The 18,772-nt window shown below is 38.6% G+C and overlaps 2 protein-coding genes across 4 annotated transcripts in view; one reads left to right on the forward strand and one right to left on the reverse strand.

The window, feature by feature from the left end:
• Window positions 1–6,117: 6,117 nt before the first annotated feature.
• On the reverse strand, window positions 6,118–7,712 carry fancf (FA complementation group F). 2 transcript variants are annotated; one of them, XM_061917253.1, is made up of 2 exons: window positions 7,566–7,712; window positions 6,118–7,333 (listed from the first exon to the last, which is right to left on the reverse strand). In XM_061917253.1, the coding sequence occupies exons 1-2, from the start codon at window positions 7,706–7,708 to the stop codon at window positions 6,253–6,255; spliced, it is 1,224 nt and encodes a 407-aa protein (XP_061773237.1). In that variant the 5' UTR covers window positions 7,709–7,712; the 3' UTR covers window positions 6,118–6,252. The 2 variants fall into 2 exon arrangements, with proteins under 2 accessions (XP_061773237.1, XP_061773238.1); XM_061917254.1 differs by having other exon boundaries at window positions 6,118–7,330; window positions 7,566–7,693.
• LOC133563236 (growth arrest-specific protein 2) overlaps window positions 7,239–18,772 on the forward strand; it is an 83,280-nt gene continuing 71,746 nt past the window's right edge. Inside the window, exon 1 of one of the 2 annotated variants that reach the window (XM_061917256.1) lies at window positions 7,239–7,395. The gene's annotated coding sequence lies outside the window, so the exon portion shown is untranslated. Of the gene's footprint in view, window positions 7,396–11,701; window positions 11,891–18,772 lie in introns of those variants that run through there. The other variant, XM_061917255.1, reaches the window with a different exon arrangement.

Genomic DNA, 18,772 nt, shown 5'->3' on the forward strand with positions numbered 1-18,772 from the left:
TTTTTTTTAAATTGGATGCAAGTACTGACATCTACCGTTAGGGGGCGTTTAAAATCATTTACAGCACAGTACTATTAATATTAGATTGGAATAGTTATCACAGGTTACTTTTATCTCCAGTGTAACTACAGACTGATATACATAAAATATTTTTTTAAGTCAACAATTAGTGAAAAATAATTTAAATAAGTTGGATGGTTTCAAGTATGTTTCATAGTGATGTATTACAAAAATGGTCACAAGTATGTAACTTTTACGTTTTGATCATTTTTCTGTTATAATCATGTTAAGTAACTTTAGTTAACATTGAGTTATTTGTAATTCATATAGAAAGGAAGGCTCTAAAGATTTTGTGTTGCTTTTCAGATGAGCTTCTAACTTGAGGGCAGACATCATCATACTGCATGTGTGAGACTGTGAAAAAGACAGTGCTCACAATAAAAACCTTAGTTGAGTCCCAAAGGCTAAAAGTTGATGCTGTGCTTAGACACACTGCATAATATTTGTTCTTATGAGTAGGTTTTGGTAAAACAACAAATTCAGTTAAGATGAATTTGCATGTTCCAAACAACAGAGCAGGTGAGATCCCTTCAATCATGGCTGCGTCCCTTCTTGTCACACACATATGTTCTTCCCTGCTTGGAAATAAATTGGCTGTGTACACACAGGTCGTTGTTCAGTGACCCTTGTCTGTCACCGCGTGAATTGCTTTCACGGCCTGTTAAACCAGCCGTGGTCATGTTGGTGTTTGCATGCACATGGCGGCGCGGCGCTAATACGCTGTGTGCCAAACACCAGTTATTGTGCAGCCTTTGATTGAACACACAGGATGTGGTTAATTGATCCCCAGCCACAGAGTGAATATTATGTGCGATTTGGTATTTGGGTCAGCTGACTGACCAGCCAATCAAAATGCACACGTGGTGAACAAATGGAAATTGTAATTCCTTACACAGCCTTGTTTTCACAGGTTTGTATGACACCTTTTATTTCAGGATGTCATAAATCAAAAGCTGTGAGTTGTTTGGAAAAACAAAGCAGCAGTTTGTGTGTGGAAGAAGAATGAGGCCATGTGATGCTACAATCTATGCTCTCCTACGCATTGTGCAATTCAATAAATCACAAGATTACATCAGGTATAGCTTTGTCACCGGTCACAACATTAGGTACACAACCACAATCTAATGAGATGTTGTACAAATGTGGATGTGTATATTCTGCCCTTATAAAGACAATAATGCTTAGTTGTAATTGACATGTAGGTGTATTAATTCAACACTATACAGCAGGGGCGCTCACACTTTTTCTGCAGGTGAGCTACTTTTCAATTGACCAAGTCGAGGAGATCTACCTCATTCCTATTTATAATTTATATTTATTTATTTAAGAAAGAGACATTTTTGTTAACAAGTTAATTGTGTTTAATGATAATACAAGCATGTTTAACACACATAGATTCCTTTCTTTCATGAAGACAAGAATATAAGTTGGTGTATTTGATTCTGATGACTTGCATTGATTGGAATTAGACAGTGGTGCTGATAACGTCCGCATTTTCAAATGGAGGAAAAAAAAGTCCTCCTTTCTGTCCAATACCACATGAAAGTGGTTGGATTTGGCATCTCATTTGTCCAACTTGCATACTCGTTTTTAAACACTTTGTTATGAGAGTAGCGTATGTGTGTGGCCCTTTAATGTCTGGCAGCAGGTGAGTGACATCAGTGAGTGTGCGGGTGGGCAAGCAAGTGAGAAAGCGGTCGCTGAGGGCGGGGGAGAAATACATTGGCATCAAACTCCGTAGCTTGTGCACGCTAGCTTTCTGAGACTCTTATTTTGTTAGCACAGGCAGGATGAAACAGGTCTTTTATGGTGAAGACAGGAACTGTGCAGTCGGTCTTTAGAGTTTTGACAGTAGGTACGGAGTCTCTAGAAATAAAATGTGTTTCTCTGCGTCCGCCCTGTTAGTGATTTTTTTCTTAAATATGAGCTTGCAGCAGCCAGCGTCATCTCACAAGATCCTCGGGTACCGAGAATGTCAAACAACTGACGAAAGGGGAAGTCTTGGTATGATTGATGATTGCTAATTTTTATGTATATTTTTTAATGCCTGGCTTGAGATCGACTGACACACCCTCCGAGATCGACCAGTCGAACGCGATCGACGTAATGCCCACCCCTGCACTAGGCGTACTGTGGAGTTTTGAGGGGGGGAAAGGCATTTTAAGTGCGCCTTATAGTCTGTGAAATATGGTATTAAAAAATAATGGAAGTTATAGCTATCATAAACATGTATTTCCAATATCTTCCCTAAAATACGCAGACTGTATTTTTTTAAATCTGATTACTCATTACTACTACTCAAACAAATAATTTGATAGCTGCTGCTCTAATCCACAATACTATTACTGTATAGCAGGGGTGGGCATTACGTCGATCGCGATCGACTGGTCGATCTCGGAGGGTGTGTCAGTCGATCTCAAGCCAGGCATTAAAAAATAGACATAAAAATGAGCAATCATCAATCATACCAAGACTTCACTTTCGTCAGTTGTTTGACATTCTCAGCACCCGAGGATCTTGTGAGATGACGCTGGCTGCTGCAAGCTCATATTTAAGAAAAAAATCACTAACAGGGCGGACGCAGAGAAACACATTTTATTTCTAGAGACTCCGTACCTACTGTCAAAACTCTAAAGACCGACTGCACAGTTCCTGTCTTCACCATAAAAGACCTGTTTCATCCTGCTTGTGTTAAAAAAATAAGAGTCTCAGAAAGCTAGCGTGCACAAGCTAGCAAGCTACGGAGTTTGATGCCAATGTTTTTCTCGCCCGCCCTCAGCGACCGCTTTCTCACTTGCTTGCCCACCCGCACACTCACTGACGTCACTCACCTGCTGCCAGACATTAAAGGGCCACCCACATACGCTACTCTCATAACAAAGTGTTTAAAAACGAGTATGCAAGTTGGACAAATGAGATGCCAAATCCAACCACTTTCATGTGGTATTGGACAGAAAGGAGGACTTTTTTTTTTTCCTCCATTTGAAAATGCGGACGTTATCAGCACCACTGTCTAATTCCAATCAATGCAAGTAATCAGAATCAAATACACCAACTTATATTCTTGTCTTCATGAAAGAAAGGAATCTATGTGTGTTAAACATGCTTGTATTATCATTAAACACCATTAACTTAACAAAAATGTCTCTTTCATAAATAAATTTTTTTTAATTATAAATAGGAATGAGGTAGATCTCCTCGACTTGGTCAATTGAAAAGTAGCTCACCTGCAGAAAAAGTGTGAGCGCCCCTGGCCTAGTGTATGGAATTATTCTGGTTTTGCTCACCGACCTTGAAGCAATCTTATTTGGTACATGGTGTAATAAGTGTGACCAGTAGATGGCAGTCACACATAAGTTATATGTATAGACTGCAATATGACTCAAGTAAACAACACCAAAATTTAGTATGTTCCATTGAAAATATAGAACATTGCACACGGAGCTGAAAAATCTATCAAAATGTTTTACTACTACTTTGGCAAGCTATGACGCTGCACCGCTTGAAGGATTGTACTGTGCTTCAACATACGAGTATCATTTTGGTGTGTGTAAAGGGTAAGAAATTATCTGCAGTTTTGTTTCGCAATATTATGCAAAAGCAACTTTTCTTACCTTCTGGTACCTGCTGATCTTTATTTGGGATCTTCATATATCCAGAAAAATTGCGCAGATGTTGCCATTTCTAATATAAAGTAGTGTAAAGTTCTTACTTATATCTGTCAGTAAACTTGCCATGAAAAAGCTAAAACATACCGGTATATTGAGTTTACATTATTCACCCAAGGAACTTTAGTTATTAGAGTTCCGGTCGGACGGTTTTTCACAGGACACATTTCCGGCTTCGTTGTTTATAAATGAGGAGATGCTGCTCCGTTATTGATTGAAGTAAAGTCTGAACGTCATTAAAACAGTTAGCTCCATCTTTTGACACTTCTTCCACGCTACACCGCTAAAACGAAGATGACGGGGAGAAGACGTTGCCGAAGGTGCGCCACGTAAATAAGTCCGCCCACAAAACGGCGCATCCGTAAGCGACTGTCAGAACGAATCTTGAAGATGATCTGTAAACCATAACCTATGCAACATTTGGACCAAAGAACCACCATTACTTGTTATGTAGACCACAAAGAAGTGTTTTCCATTTAGAAAAAAAACAAAACAGAAACTTTTAACAATCCAGTACGCCTTTTGTATGAAAAAAAAGATTGAGAATAGACCATTCATCAGCAGTGCGCCTTAAAATACGGTGCGCCCTATGGTCCAGAAAATACAGTAATAAATGCACATCATGAACATTGAAATTGCACTTTTAACATGTTTGCATGGCTACACATTTTAATTTTTTTTTTCAAAATCTAAACGTTTTGCTGTCATACAGATCACAGCACCCACAGGACCGCTCATGTGCGCTCTATTGTAGCAGTCGTAGAACCTATGTTTGGGTATGGTTCCAGGCACTGCATTGTTCCAAATTTTTTCTTAAATTACACTCAAACAATTAAAAAGCAACAGAATATACTCTAAATTGAAGCTTTTCTTCTAATCAAATTATTGCAGCCCTAAAAATTATGTGATGTGGCAACTGTACTCTCCAAATGATTAAAAACATTTCTTAATTAACAAAATGTTGTAGAATACCCCATGATTTGTCTGACAATAAGGGCATGCTGTGCAGTTGTTATTCACTACAGCCACATCAACATACAAACAGAAACAATCTTACATTTGTAAATTTGGAAGGCGACACTTTTTTTGCCCGTATTGACCTCCTAATTATTATTTTGCACAAAACTACAAACAATTGCCGCTGTTATCATTTTTAGTGGTGATTAGAACCACGTCTAATATATTGGTTACCTTAATCAGCCGTATGAAAGGGGCAGGCTGGAAACAGTCTCAGTATTTTGCAGTAATTTTATCCATGAATCCATTTTCTACCGCTTGTCCCTGTTGAGGTCGTGGGGGTGTTGGGGACAATACCAGCTGTTTTACTCCACTGCAAACCACATTAATACAAAATATCGGTAAAAGAAAATGCTGTGGCCATTAAAACTAACATTATTTTTGTAAAGGCACAATTTGCATATAAGTTTAGTGTTAGGTCTCATTTGGTTGTGCAGGTGTAGCCCAATGTCTAATGTCAGGGGTATCAAACACGATTTAATTGAGAGTCATATCGCAGTTTTTTTTGTCCTCAGAGGACCACTTCTAACAGCGAATAATATTGTTACACAATTGCCTATGCATTTGATGATTTCTTTTTTGTATACAACAATGTAATTTTTTTTTGTAGATTTTACCTTAAAAAAAACTGACAGGTCAGTCGCAAAAATGTTACCGTTAAATTTAGTGTTTTACTGTAAATGGAAAAAACAGTGCCACTGTTTTTCACGGTACAAAACTGGCAGCTCAGCTGATAAAATTCTAGTTTTTTGTTTTTTTACGGTAAATATGAATCTGCATTCTTACAGTAAAATTCTGGCAATTTAGCTGCCAGATTTCACCGTAAAAACAACAACTGTAGATTTTACCGTGTACAATTGTGAATGGCAAAACAGTACAACTCTTTTTTTTAACCGTAAAAAAAACTGCCAGCTCAGTTGCCAGCATTTTATGGTCAAAAAACAGTGGTACTGTTTTTTCATGTAAAGTAAAAAGCTGTAAAACCACAGTGAATATCAAAGTCGCTGTAAAATCTATTACATTTCACATTTTGAGGAATAACTTGCTTTGAAATCATAAGCCAAGCAGATAAAAGGTATTTATTTATACAAAACATTGTTTGAATGTATGATCATATTGGTGTTACATTATAATATTTATGTTGAAAAGATATGAGATCGCATTGGGTACAAGTATGTTTTCTGTCAAAACGGAAGAAACTAATACATTAAGTAAGAAAATATAAAGTACTTTAATGACGCATATTATTTCCAAGCTTTCGAGGGCCAAATAAAATGATGTGGCGAGCCAGATCTGGCCACCGGGCTTTGAGTTTGAGACCTGTGTCTTATGTGAAGAAATACCTCATTTTATTTTCAGACAAAGACCTGCAAACATTTTAAAATCAGGTTTATTTCACCTTCATTTGAACTAATAGAGTACATTGGTGTTAATTTAATAAGATGTGTTCACTTTCTGCTCCAGAAAGGCATTAAAACATTGACTCAATGTGTCGAAAATGTTAATATTATCCATCTGCGTCAGACTGAAATTTGTGTATTTCTTCTAACAGGTCTCCCCAAACACTCAGTCCTCTGACATCAAAGTCTCCATCTGATATTTTCAATTCATTCAGCTCTTTTTCCACAGTGCTCCTCCAGGATGGACATGCCTTAAGCAACGTCACAAAGTGTTCAGTCACTTCCTGAAAAGACAGTTTAGGATTTGCATTGCGTTGCACCCATTCGCCAGCATTGATGCAGTACTCCATACCACCGGCCTGCTCTTTAAGAACGGCGCAGTAAGCCTCTCTGAACTTGACGTGTCTTTTAGACAGGTCTTTAACGAGTGAAGGGGGCAGCTTAAAGCAAATGTGTCGCAGCAAGCTGTGTTTTTGCTGGATCCAGTCCAGGAGAAAATCCACTGAGGTAGTCTGTGCATGTGTATTTTCTCCTGTCAGCAAAGCGGCAGAGAGGACCAGACATAAATGTTCTGCTTCTTTGCATCCCTGGAGGAACGAGTCAAGAAAACGCTGCGCCCAGCAAGTATGGACGCCGCAACCAAGCAGTGCATCCAGGTTCTCCATTAACATGGATGCCTGCACTTCTACATCGGCTCCAACAGCTGACTGGTCTGAGAGCAGATTTAAGATTTGGCCAGCAGACTTGCACTGAATAATGCGACTGCCACGGCCGGTGACATCTGGATAGTCTCCTGGTTTACTTTGTTCTGGTGCTTTTGTGTCAAAAAGTATCTTCATGATGGCGAGAGGAAGTTTAGGGTTGTTTAAGAGCCCTTTTAGTAACAAGTGCTGGCATTGTGACAGGTCCAGAAAGGACAAATCAGCGTATTCGCCGTAGACAGCTCGCAAACTGCTATTAGTGCGCTGTAATTGCACCTCCATGACCTCCCTTATTGTAGGGTTTTGGTGATACCTGGAAAAAAGGTGTTCGCAGTAGCAGGCCCAGTGAAAAGCGCGGGAGAGAGTATGTGCGTCCCAGTGAATGACGTCACCGCTCCTCGCCGCCACCGCCAGCAACTCGACCGTGCTCGATAAGTTCTTCAGCACCGCCTCCATGCGGCGCTCTCTCTCGGTGCTATGAGTCCTGCTGAAGAAGACAAACAACACGCAAAATGTTCTCTTGTGACGACCGCCCGAACACCGTGGAAGGTACATGCTGCCGAGCTAGGTGGCTTTAGCCGGCGTGCTAGCCATTGGCTAACCGTTGTTAACGGTTAAGCGCACGCTTTTAAAATGCTTCCAATGTGTGACAACTACAATGTACATGAGAAAAAATGCTTAATACGTTAGAATTAGGAGGGCAAAAACCATAAACTTACGTTCCATTTGCCACGTTCGCCTTTGTTTGTGCCGCTCGGAAAGCTGCGCGTGCGCAGTCATGGCCCACTATCGTCGCGTCCCTTTCTCTTCTTCTTTTCAGTTTTACGGCATCTGGCATCCATCTGTGTTTCATTACTGCCATCTTCAGTTTCATTTTAGAATCGAATTACAATCTCTCCTTGAGTCCAGTATTGTTCTAAAATAGCATTTCCCTTCCATTTTCAGCGTCCAATCCACAGTTTTTCAGTCATAGTCAGTCCTTCTATATTATATTTAGTACATTAAAAAAACGTGGTTTACTGTTTTTAATACCCCACATTGTTCACACATTGTTATTGACCTGCTGAAGGCTCCAATTACTTCACTGGAACAATTTCACTTTCAAATATTTTGGGGGGATAATATTGCATATTTTGTGCGAATCAAAGTTTTCTTTCACAAAAAAGGCTTCAAACAAACAAAAAAGTATGAAAAAAATTATAAAATCTTATAATTAAGAGATCTACAGGCTTAAGTAAAGTAAAAAAAAATATGAATATACCTTTGGCTTATTTTCAACACTTATTCTTTTTTTATTGTTATGAATTATTGACCTATTTAGGGTTCCAGTGACTTCACGTCAAATATTCCACTTTGAAATATTTGGGGGAAAATGTAGCATAGTTTGTGGGTTTTGACATAAAGGCCATAAACATCAAAAACAAAATTTAAAAAAATGTTATAACGACAGACGGACCTGAAGTATATCTCGAGATTCAAGCTTTAAATGAAAAAATATATATAATTTATGACTTATTTCTAACATTTTTATGACTGAGACCCTTCCGGAGACCGGGGACCAAACTTGAGGAAAGCCATAAAGGTAAAAAAAACAACAACTATTGTTACCCAACAAGGGACTCCTTCCAGTAGCTCCACCCATTCGGCAGATGACTTTATGAAGTTTTTTGATAAGAAAATTGAACTTATTAGAAAGGAGATTAAAGACAATGCGTCCCAGCTACAACTGGGTTATAGTAACACAGATACGACTGTATATACGGCGGATACTGCAAATATCCAAAATAGTTTCTCTCGTTTTGATGAAATAACATTAGAAGGATTGTTACAACGTGTAAATGGAATAAAACAAACAACATGTTTACTTGACCCACTTCCTGGGAAACTTATCAAGAAGCTTTTTGTATTATTAGGTCCATCAGTGCTAAATATTATAAACTTATCCCTTTCCTCGGGCACTGTTCCCCTAGCATTCAAAAAAGCGGTTATTCATCCTCTCCTTAAAAGACCTAACCTCGATCCTGACCTCATGGTAAACTACCGACCGGTGTCTCACCTTCCCTTTATTTCGAAAATCTTCGAAAAAATTGTTGCAGAGCAGCTAAATGAACACTTAGCGTTTAACAATCTATGTGAAACCTTTCAATCCGGTTTCAGGGCAAATCACTCGACTGAGACAGCCCTCGCAAAATTGACTAATGATCTATTGCTAACGATGGACTCTGATGCGTCATCTATGTTGCTGCTCCTCGATCTTAGCGCTGCTTTCGATACCGTCGATCTTAATATTTTATTAGAGCGTATCAAAACACGAATTGGTATGTCAGACTCAGCCCTGTCATGGTTTAACTCTTATCTTACTGATAGGATGCAGTGCGTCTCCCATAACAGTGTGACCTCGGACTATGTTAAGGTAACGTGTGGAGTTCCCCAGGGTTCGGTCCTTGGCCCTGTACTCTTCAGCATCTACATGCTGCCGCTGGGTGACGTCATACGCAAATACGGTATTAGCTTTCACTGTTATGCTGATGACAGCCAACTCTACATGCCCCTAAAGCTGACCAACACGCCGGACTGTAGTCAGCTGGAAGCGTGTCTTAATGAAATTAAACAATGGATGTCCGCTAACTCTTTGCAACTTAATGCCAAAAAAACGGAAATGCTGATTATCGGTCCTGCTAGACACCGACCTCTATTTAATAATACAACTTTAATATTTGACAACCAAATAATAAAACAAGGTGACTCTGTAAAAAATCTGGGTATTATCTTCGACCCAACTCTCTCCTTTGAGTCACACATTAAAAGCGTTACTAAAACGGCCTTCTTTCATCTCCGTAATATCGCTAAAATTCGCTCCATTTTGTCCACTAAAGACGCCGAGATCATTATCCATGCGTTTGTTACGTCTCGTCTCGATTACTGTAACGTATTATTTTCGGGTCTCCCCATGTCTAGCATTAAAAGATTACAGTTGGTACAAAATGCGGCTGCTAGACTTTTGACAAGAACAAGAAAGTTTGATCATATTACACCTATACTGGCTCACCTGCACTGGCTTCCTGTGCACTTAAGATGTGACTTTAAGGTTTTACTACTTACGTATAAAATACTACACGGTCTAGCTCCAGCCTATCTTGCCGATTGTATTGTACCATATGTCCCGGCAAGAAATCTGCGTTCAAAAGACTCCGGCTTATTAGTGATTCCTAGAGCCCCAAAAAAGTCTGCGGGCTAAAGAGCGTTTTCCGTTCGGGCTCCAGTACTCTGGAATGCCCTCCCGGTAACAGTTCGAGATGCTACCTCAGTAGAAGCATTTAAGTCTCACCTTAAAACTCATCTGTATACTCTAGCCTTTAAATAGACCTCCTTTTTAGACCAGTTGATCTGCCGCTTCTTTTCTTTCTCCTATGTCCCCCCCTCCCTTGTGGAGGGGGTCCGGTCCGATGACCATGGATGAAGTACTGGCTGTCCAGAGTCGAGACCCAGGATGGACCGCTCGTTGGGACCCAGGATGGACCGCTTGCCTGTATCGGTTGGGGACATCTCTACGCTGCTGATCCGCTTGAGATGGTTTCCTGTGGACGGGACTCTCGCTGCTGTCTTGGATCCGCTTGAACTGAACTCTCGCGGCTGTGTTGGAGCCACTATGGATTGAACTTTCACAGTATCATGTTAGACCCGCTCGACATCCATTGCTTTCGGTCCCCTAGAGGGGGGAGGGTTGCCCACATCTGAGGTCCTCTCCAAGGTTTCTCATAGTCAGCATTGTCACTGGCATCCCACTGGATGTGAATTCTCCCTGCCCACTGGGTGTGAGTTTTCCTTGCCCTTTTGTGGGTTCTTCCGAGGATGTTGTAGTCGTAATGATTTGTGCAGTCCTTTGAGACATTTGTGATTTGGGGCTATATAAATAAACATTGATTGATTGATAGTGCTTTTAAAAGAAAAATATCAAAATGGCCCCTGCATAGTTTGATTTTTCAGTCTGTAATCATTTAAATAGCTATGCCCAATCCAAATTCTGCTCATTGTTACTTGATGTTATCAAATATTGGAGGATGATTAAGAATAGTACACAAGCCCTTGAATTGATATCTTTGTTAAACATTTTTAAAGTGATTATTTTTAAATATTTGTTATTATTATTATTTATTCATATTTCATACTCTATCTGTATTTGTTTTTGTTTTCTTTCTTTGACGTCACGTCTTGCAGATGTTATGATTTGCTCAACCTGATGTGGAGATTGTTGGTTGTGTTGAAAGTGCCTTGACTTTTGTGTGCATTATAATTGTATGTTTGTTGTTAAAAAAACAAAAAAAAAATAAACAAACGTGGCATTTCCTTACAGTACCTTTCCAAATTCATTTACCATGAATTGATTAACGTGGACCCCGACTGTCTTAAACAAGTTGAAAAACGTATTCGGGTGTTACCATTTAGTGGTCAATTGTACGAAATACTGTACTGTACTGTGCGATTTACTAATAAAAGTTTCAATCAATCAATAAAACTCGGAACCCGGAAATAGTCCTGAACAGAAAATAACTGCGTTCCGCATCGTCCCTTCAAAATAAAAGCGGCCCTTTAACTATGGAGGTTGCGTTTTAGAATGTTTGTGTTTCAGATTCGGATATTACTTGTATTTTCCGTTATTTCCACTTCATGGTGACATTGGGTTTGTAACTTATTTAGAACTACCCTACAACATAATATTTTACACCGTTTGTCAGAAGGGTGGACGTAACAAGGGCATGGGCGAATGTTATCGAGCTGTTCTATTGGATGTAGTCCAAATATGTCATAATGAGTCAACAATATATTGTTGAAGGGGGGTGGGGAGATCAAACTTCCCTCCCCATCAGCTGGGAGTGCGTGTGGAGCCAGATCATGAGAACGTGTGGTGTGGAGCTGCTGGAGTTGTGCTGATCACCCTGTAGGTGGATGCAGGGCAGTGAAAAAGCATGAAAAGTGGGACTTTGCATGCAACTCAGAGAAAGGAGTGAGAAGAAGGCGTCCACCCAACAGCTCTTCCCTGAGGGTGAGCAACATTTGCCTTAAAATTGTTAGACTTTTGTGCTCAGTTTCACTGGAAATTGCTGTAATTTTATTTTCCTGAAGGAATCAATAAAGTACTATCTATCTATCTAAACTGGACAGAAGCCTAACTAAATTGTCACTTGATGACAGTTGGTGTGTAAATTGATACAAATGGTGACTTGTGACTCAGGAGATGTTTTCAATTATGGGGTGTGATTTTTGTCACAAGTTTTGGATTGCATTTAAAAAAATATATATATATTTACTGCTACGAATAGAGCGCTTTCAGATGTAACGTTACAACAACAATAATCTAATGATATAGCATAAAATAAGTCAACTCATGTATTTAAAGACGTTCAGGCATGGCAACAGAGAATGTGTGTTGTTTTCGGTCACAATGCATCCATAATATGCGTTATTTGTTGATAGGGTATGTGGCATAGGGTTGTACGGTATACCCTTACTAGTATAGTAACGCCATACTAATGAATCATATTCAGTACTATACCGCCTCTAAAAAGTACCGGTCAGTATCATCACTGCAGGATGAGGAATAGGTAAACAAGTTTCACTACACACAGTAGCTCTTCCATGAGTGGATCTACACCTAACATCCACTCTATTGATATCAAGTACAACAGTGTATCTAGTCGATACTACTATAATGGCATCAAACTTTTTTAAGCATCACAAAATCTTTAATTCTCTTAAAACTTATGTTGCGTTTATAAACTCAGGAAATATGTCCCTGGACACATGAGGACTTTGAATATGACCAATGTATGAACCTGTAACGACTTGGTATCGGATTGATACCCAAATTTGTGGTATCATCCAAAACTAATGTAAAGTATCCAAACAACAGAAGAACAAGTGATTGTTAAATTTTAACAGAAGTTTTGAAAAAGAAAATAACCAGATATTAAAAGTAAATGAACAAGTAGAATAATAATACATTTTCAACCACTTGTCCTTAATAATTTTGACAGAATAATAGAATGGAAAATGAAACAATATGTTGCTGCATATGTCAGTAGCTAAATTAGGAGCCTTTGTTTGGTTAATTAATAATAACATACAAGTTGTCTTGTACGTTCACTATTTTATGTATGGACAAAATTGCAATAAGAAACATATGTTTAATCTACCGTAACATTTTTTGTTAAAATAAAGCCAATAATGCTATTTTTTGTGGTCCCCTTTATGTAGAAAAGTATGAAAAAACATTTTGGTATCGGGACAACACTAATGTGGCATATGGGTTATTAAAGGCCAGGGTAAGTTGCACAAGATCACATATGTGCTTTTATGACTGCGTTCAAGGTGGACATTTCTCTTCAGTTTCAGTTCAAATCTTTAAGTGATACAATCTGATGCGCAGCATGTTTACCTGTGAACCTAGTCAACTTTCACTTCTGTTTGAATGGACAAATCATCAGTTCAGATCTGTTGTGCAAGGAACGGATTGTGTGACATGCGGAGCTGGTTAGGACAACAGGGCAACCCTTGATTTGTTTTCTAAATTGATGTGAGTCAGCTGCTGAAGTTCCCATTCGCGTCTTTCCCACAGCAATCTGCAGTCAGCCATGGTATGTTATGGTGCCTTCACGGCAGTCACGTGGCCTTTCAATCTGAGGAATGTTTACTTTTATACAAGACACACAACCAATAAAGTTGGTACGTTGTGTAATTCGTAAATAAAAACAGAATTCAATGATTTGCAAATCCTTTTCAACTTATATTCAATTGACTAGACTGTAAGGACAATATATGTAATATTGGAAATGAGAAACTTATTTTATTTTTGCAAATAACCATTAAATTTGAATTTTATGGCAGCAACACATTGCAAAAAAGTTGGCACGGGGGCATTTTTACCACTGTGTTACATGGACTTTCCTTTTAACAACACTCAGTAAACGTTTGGGAACTGAGGAGACCAATTTTTGAAGCTTTTCAGGTGGAATTATTTCCCATTCTTGCTTGATGTACAGCTTAAGTTGTTCAACAGTCCGGGGTCTCCGTTGTCGTATTTTAAGCTTCATATTGCGCCACACATTTTCAATGGGAGACAGGTCTGGACTACAGGAAGGCCAGTCTAGTGCCCGCACTCTTTTACTATGAAGCCATGCTGTTGTAACACATGGCTTGGCATTGTCTTTTGAGTGATTGATTGAAAATTTTTTAGTAGATTGCACAGCTCAGTACATATTCCGTACAAATGACCACTAAATCGTAACACTCAATAAGTTTTTCCAACTTGTTTAAGTAGGGGTCCACATTAATCAATTCTTGCTGAAATAAGCAGGGGCGTCCATTATAACCATGCTTGGATGACAACATTTGTTGCTCCAAAACCTGTATGTACCTCTCAGGCTTAATGGTGCCTTCACAGATGTGTAAGTTACCCATGCCTTCGGCACTAATACACCCCCATACCATTACAGATGCTGGCTTATGAACTTTGCGCCTAGAACAACTGGATGGTTTTTTCCTCTTTTTTCCAGAGGACATGAGGTGCACAGTTTCCAAAAGCAATTTGAAATGTGGACTCGTCAGACCACAGAACACTTTAACACTTTGCATCAGTCCATCTTAGATGAGTTGTGTTGTTGGTAAATGGCTTTCGCTTTGCATAGTAGAGTTTTAACTTGCACTTCCAGATGTTGCGACAAACTTTAGTTACTGAGAGTGTTTTTCTGAAGTGTTCCTGAGTCCATGTGATGATATCCTTTACACACTGATGTCGCTTTTTGATACATTACTGCCTGAGGGATTGAAGGTCACAGGCATTCAATGTTGGTTTTTCAGGATTGCTGCTTAAGTGCAGGGATTTTTCCAGATTCTCTGAACCTTTTGATGATATTACAGACCATAGATGGTGGAATCCCTAAATTCCTTGCAATAGTTTGTTGAGAAATGTTTTTCTTAAACAATTTGCTCAGGTATTTGTTCACAAAGTGGTAACCCTCGCCCCATCCTTGTTTGTGAATGACTGAACATTTCATGGAAGCTGCTTTTATACCCAATCATGGCACCCAATTGTTCCCAATTAGCCTGTTCACCTGTGGGATGTTGCAAATAAGTATTTGATGAGCATTCCTCAACTTTCTCAGTCTTTTTTGCCACTTGTGCCAGTTTTTTGGAAACATGTTGCAGGCATCCATTTCCAAATGAGCTAATATTTGCAAAAAATAGTTTACCAGTTCAAACCTTAAGTATATCGTCTTTGCAGTCTATTCAATTGAATATAAGTTGAAAAGGATTTGCAAATCATTGTATTTTGTTTTTATTTACCATTTAGACAACATGTTAACTGCACTGGTTTTGTATTATTTCTATATGCTTGACTATTATTTTGCAGGTTCTTCTGTTCCTAACTCTGAGTCAACATCTGTGTCTGGAATCTGACTGTTGAGAAGTACATCTGTAGCTGGCAGGTTTAGGGAGATGTATGCATACACTAAAACTCCAGAGGAGCGGCAAGGTTGGGAATGTTTTTTGACCTGCACTTGAGGAGGTCAGGCAACAGTGAGGTGCCAAGCTAGATCAACAATTGGTTGTTTCTTTTACAGATAGATTTGTAGGAATATGTGGGTTAACCACAAGTGGAATGTTCAGTCACATTTCTCAAGGACAATGTAGCTTTTGAACAAAATCTATGGACACAAATTGAATGAAGTACTGTATTATCCATCCATCCATTTTTCTACCGCTTATTCCCTTTTGGGGTCGCGGGGGGCACTGGCGCCTATCTCAGCTACAATCGGGCGGAAGGCGGGGTACACCCTGGACAAGTCGCCACCTAAAAGATGTGATTTTGCTCAGAAAGTTCAGTGGCATATTACATAGTGGGTTATGAACTCCTGGTATAGGATACATATCTGGATTGTTTTTTTTCAACTACCAGTTTTCTTATTCTGCTTTCTTCATAGCAACACCCAGACACAGTAGGACCTATGTGTCAAAGTCAAGGCCCGTGGGCCGAATCCGGCCTGCAAATGGATTTTTGATGGCCCCTTGAGATGATATTTGATTAGTATTAGGACCGGCCCGCAGGCCACAGCTGCCTGCTGCTGCTTTGCACGCACCAATACTCCATCAGTGTTGGCACTAGGAATTTTCAAAATTGGGTCCCAGGTACCCCATCAATTTATAAAAATGGGGTCCCACAGTAAATTTTTTGGGTCACATGTTTTTTGTAACCGTTTTGAAAACAAATGATAAATGAATGCATTATCCTGTTATATCTCAAATTCTATATTGTGTTTTAGAAAAAGGTTGTCATAAATGTTACTTAATTCATTAAAAAAATACAAAAGAAAACACATTTTGATATATATGTAAATGAATTTCGTTATAAACGTTCATTCACTTTCTTCTTTACTTCATGGATCTAAACTTTACAGCTACCAGTTTTTTTTTCTATATTTTTGTTAAATTTTTCAGAATGTGTTTTTTCTATTTTGGCCAAAGTAAAACAAAGAAAAGAATCTGAAGTTGTCTTTTTTTTTTTTTTTTAATGCCATGATTTTAATAGTTTGGCCCAGGTTTGCACAAATTTCCCTCAATGTGGCCCCTGAGCTAAAATGAGTTTGACACCCCTGCAGTAGGACATTGATCAAATGAAAATTCCGTATTTCTCTGGAAATTTTAAATTTTGAAATGCCAGTGTTTACACATATGATTAGGCCCACTATGCTGTTTCTTTGGCAGCCTCTGCCTCAGAACTGCAAAAGGACAGAGAGAATTGGGGGTCAAGCAAATTTTTAAAAAGCACAAAATAAGGAAATTACTCCAAAGGATTATGAGTTGTACTGTCGAACGATTAATTTTTGAATCTGATTAATCACACTTGTGAATTTAAATTAATCACGATTAATCACATATGCTACAAAAGCTGTTGTTGTTGACAACATTGTCGCGAGTATTCTCTGTCTTCCACTGCTTGTTGTATCATAGTTATGTTCTTGCTAGTGGCTGCCTAAAAATATAATTGCTTTTCAGTGGTATTTTCATTTTGTTTTCCTTCAACAGGAGAATTCACTGCTGCAATATATATAAAATGAGCTTGGTTTAAGCGAAAGTCCCATCAGGGTGTATTTTGGAGTAAAATACGCCACCAGTCACAGATTTCTCACACATCTTTGCACTGGCGTATCCATTAACCTCATCAGTGACTGTATAACAACCCACGTGCCACTTCAGAGCATGTGAGGTCACAATAAATTGTGTGATTAATCTGTTTACACACGATTAATGCTATATTGTTTTGTGATTATTCACATGTTAACTTGTTACATTAGACAGCACTATTTACGAAAGTGTACACATTTAGCAATGTAATCCCCACTTTAATAGGGCTGTGGCTATCGATTATTTTAGTAATTGAGTAATCTATCAATGAATTTGTTCGACTAATCTAATAAAACACATTTTAGAGACTTAATGCTTCCTTTTATGGAAAACAGTTTAAAGTAAAGATTTTCTGATGACCTTCATTCTGTCTTCTTGTAAATGTACATAACATTGAAATTGAACTTTTACCACATTAGCATTACTATATATTACTACTATTTAAAAAAATAAATACAAATGGTGTAGCCTAAACTAGGTAATACATAATAGATAACAGACCAAACTAAACAAAAAGACTATAAGATAAAGTATGATAACTTAAATCAAACACCACTCCTCTCAAATGCACATGTGTTAAACACGTGCATTTGAGAGGAGTGGTGTTTGATTTTTGGACAAACAACTTGTCACATTTAACATAAAAACTGAAGATGCTAATATGTCCTGACCCGTGTTTGAATATATTTGTTGTGCAAGTCAATCATGTAAGATGGCATAGGCTGCCAAAATATACTTTTACCTTATTTCTGCTGCTGTTAAATTTGCAGAATGCTTTCTAGTAATGTTCTGCATTATGTATGTAGCGATATCATGAAATGCCAGCTCAGTTTGACCCTGCTAACATTTCACCATGATCTCAGAGCATTCAATCAATTACAATTGGACTGTTTGGTTTGTTTAGATGACGTTTTGCCGCTCATCCCAGTAGGCTTCTTCAGTTTGTACTCATAGACTTAGATTGGTCAGATCTCGTTCAGCGGCTGGTGCCAAAACCCCAAATATGTATACTCCAAAAACCAGCAGGGTGTACCTGGGTAAGGATGGTTTCGCCCTGTCGTAGTGAGAAAAACAACAGTTTTGATGCAATCGTAACTGTCAAAGCCAGCGACAGTCGTTGAAGTGTAATTTCTCCTTGTCAGCATTGAGGTATTGTGTGGCAGAACAATCGCTGTGGATCGACTACTACCAGTCCAAAATAATCGGATTCCCACAGGTAACCGACTATTTTGGACTGGTAGTAGACTGAAGAAGAAGTTTTTCTAAGACAAAACAAACAGTCCAGTTGCAATCGGTTGACTGCCCTGAGATGACAATGACCTGGATGAATTAGAACCTTCATAGACACATTTCACCATGATGTCTGTCTTTTTCAGTTTTAAATGATTTTAAAACCTTTGACCACTAATGTGGCCTTCTTTGGGCCCATTGCACTCTTTCTCTCTTCTTTGAGCTATCTTTCTTGGCACTTCACTGTAGTTGTCACACATGCACAGTTTGCATCAGGCTTAGTGTAACCTAAAATACATGTGGTCTGGATTTGATATTTTTTCTATCAATTAAACTCATTTAACGAATAATTAAAGCAACAAAATACAAATCAAAGCTTTTTTCTAATGGAATTATTCGATTAATTTTTGCAGCCTTACTTTGTAATATAAACAAGCTTATTAATAAGAGGACACTTGCCCGGTTGTTAAAATGAAACAGAAGTGCTAAGAATGTTCTTGTATGAGCAAGGCTG

This window comes from Nerophis ophidion, linkage group LG12 (assembly GCF_033978795.1).
Source record: "Nerophis ophidion isolate RoL-2023_Sa linkage group LG12, RoL_Noph_v1.0, whole genome shotgun sequence".
NCBI lineage: Eukaryota > Metazoa > Chordata > Actinopteri > Syngnathiformes > Syngnathidae > Nerophis > Nerophis ophidion.

Bases quoted from the DNA above. Each gene is read 5' to 3' on its own strand.
- fancf (XM_061917253.1), bottom strand. From the start codon at position 7,708: ATGGCAGTAATGAAACACAGATGGATGCCAGATGCCGTAAAACTGAAA. The intron at 7,334-7,565 runs GTAAGTTTATGG...TGTCTTCTTCAG, and splicing joins GCGAACGTGGCAAATGGAAC to CAGGACTCATAGCACCGAGA.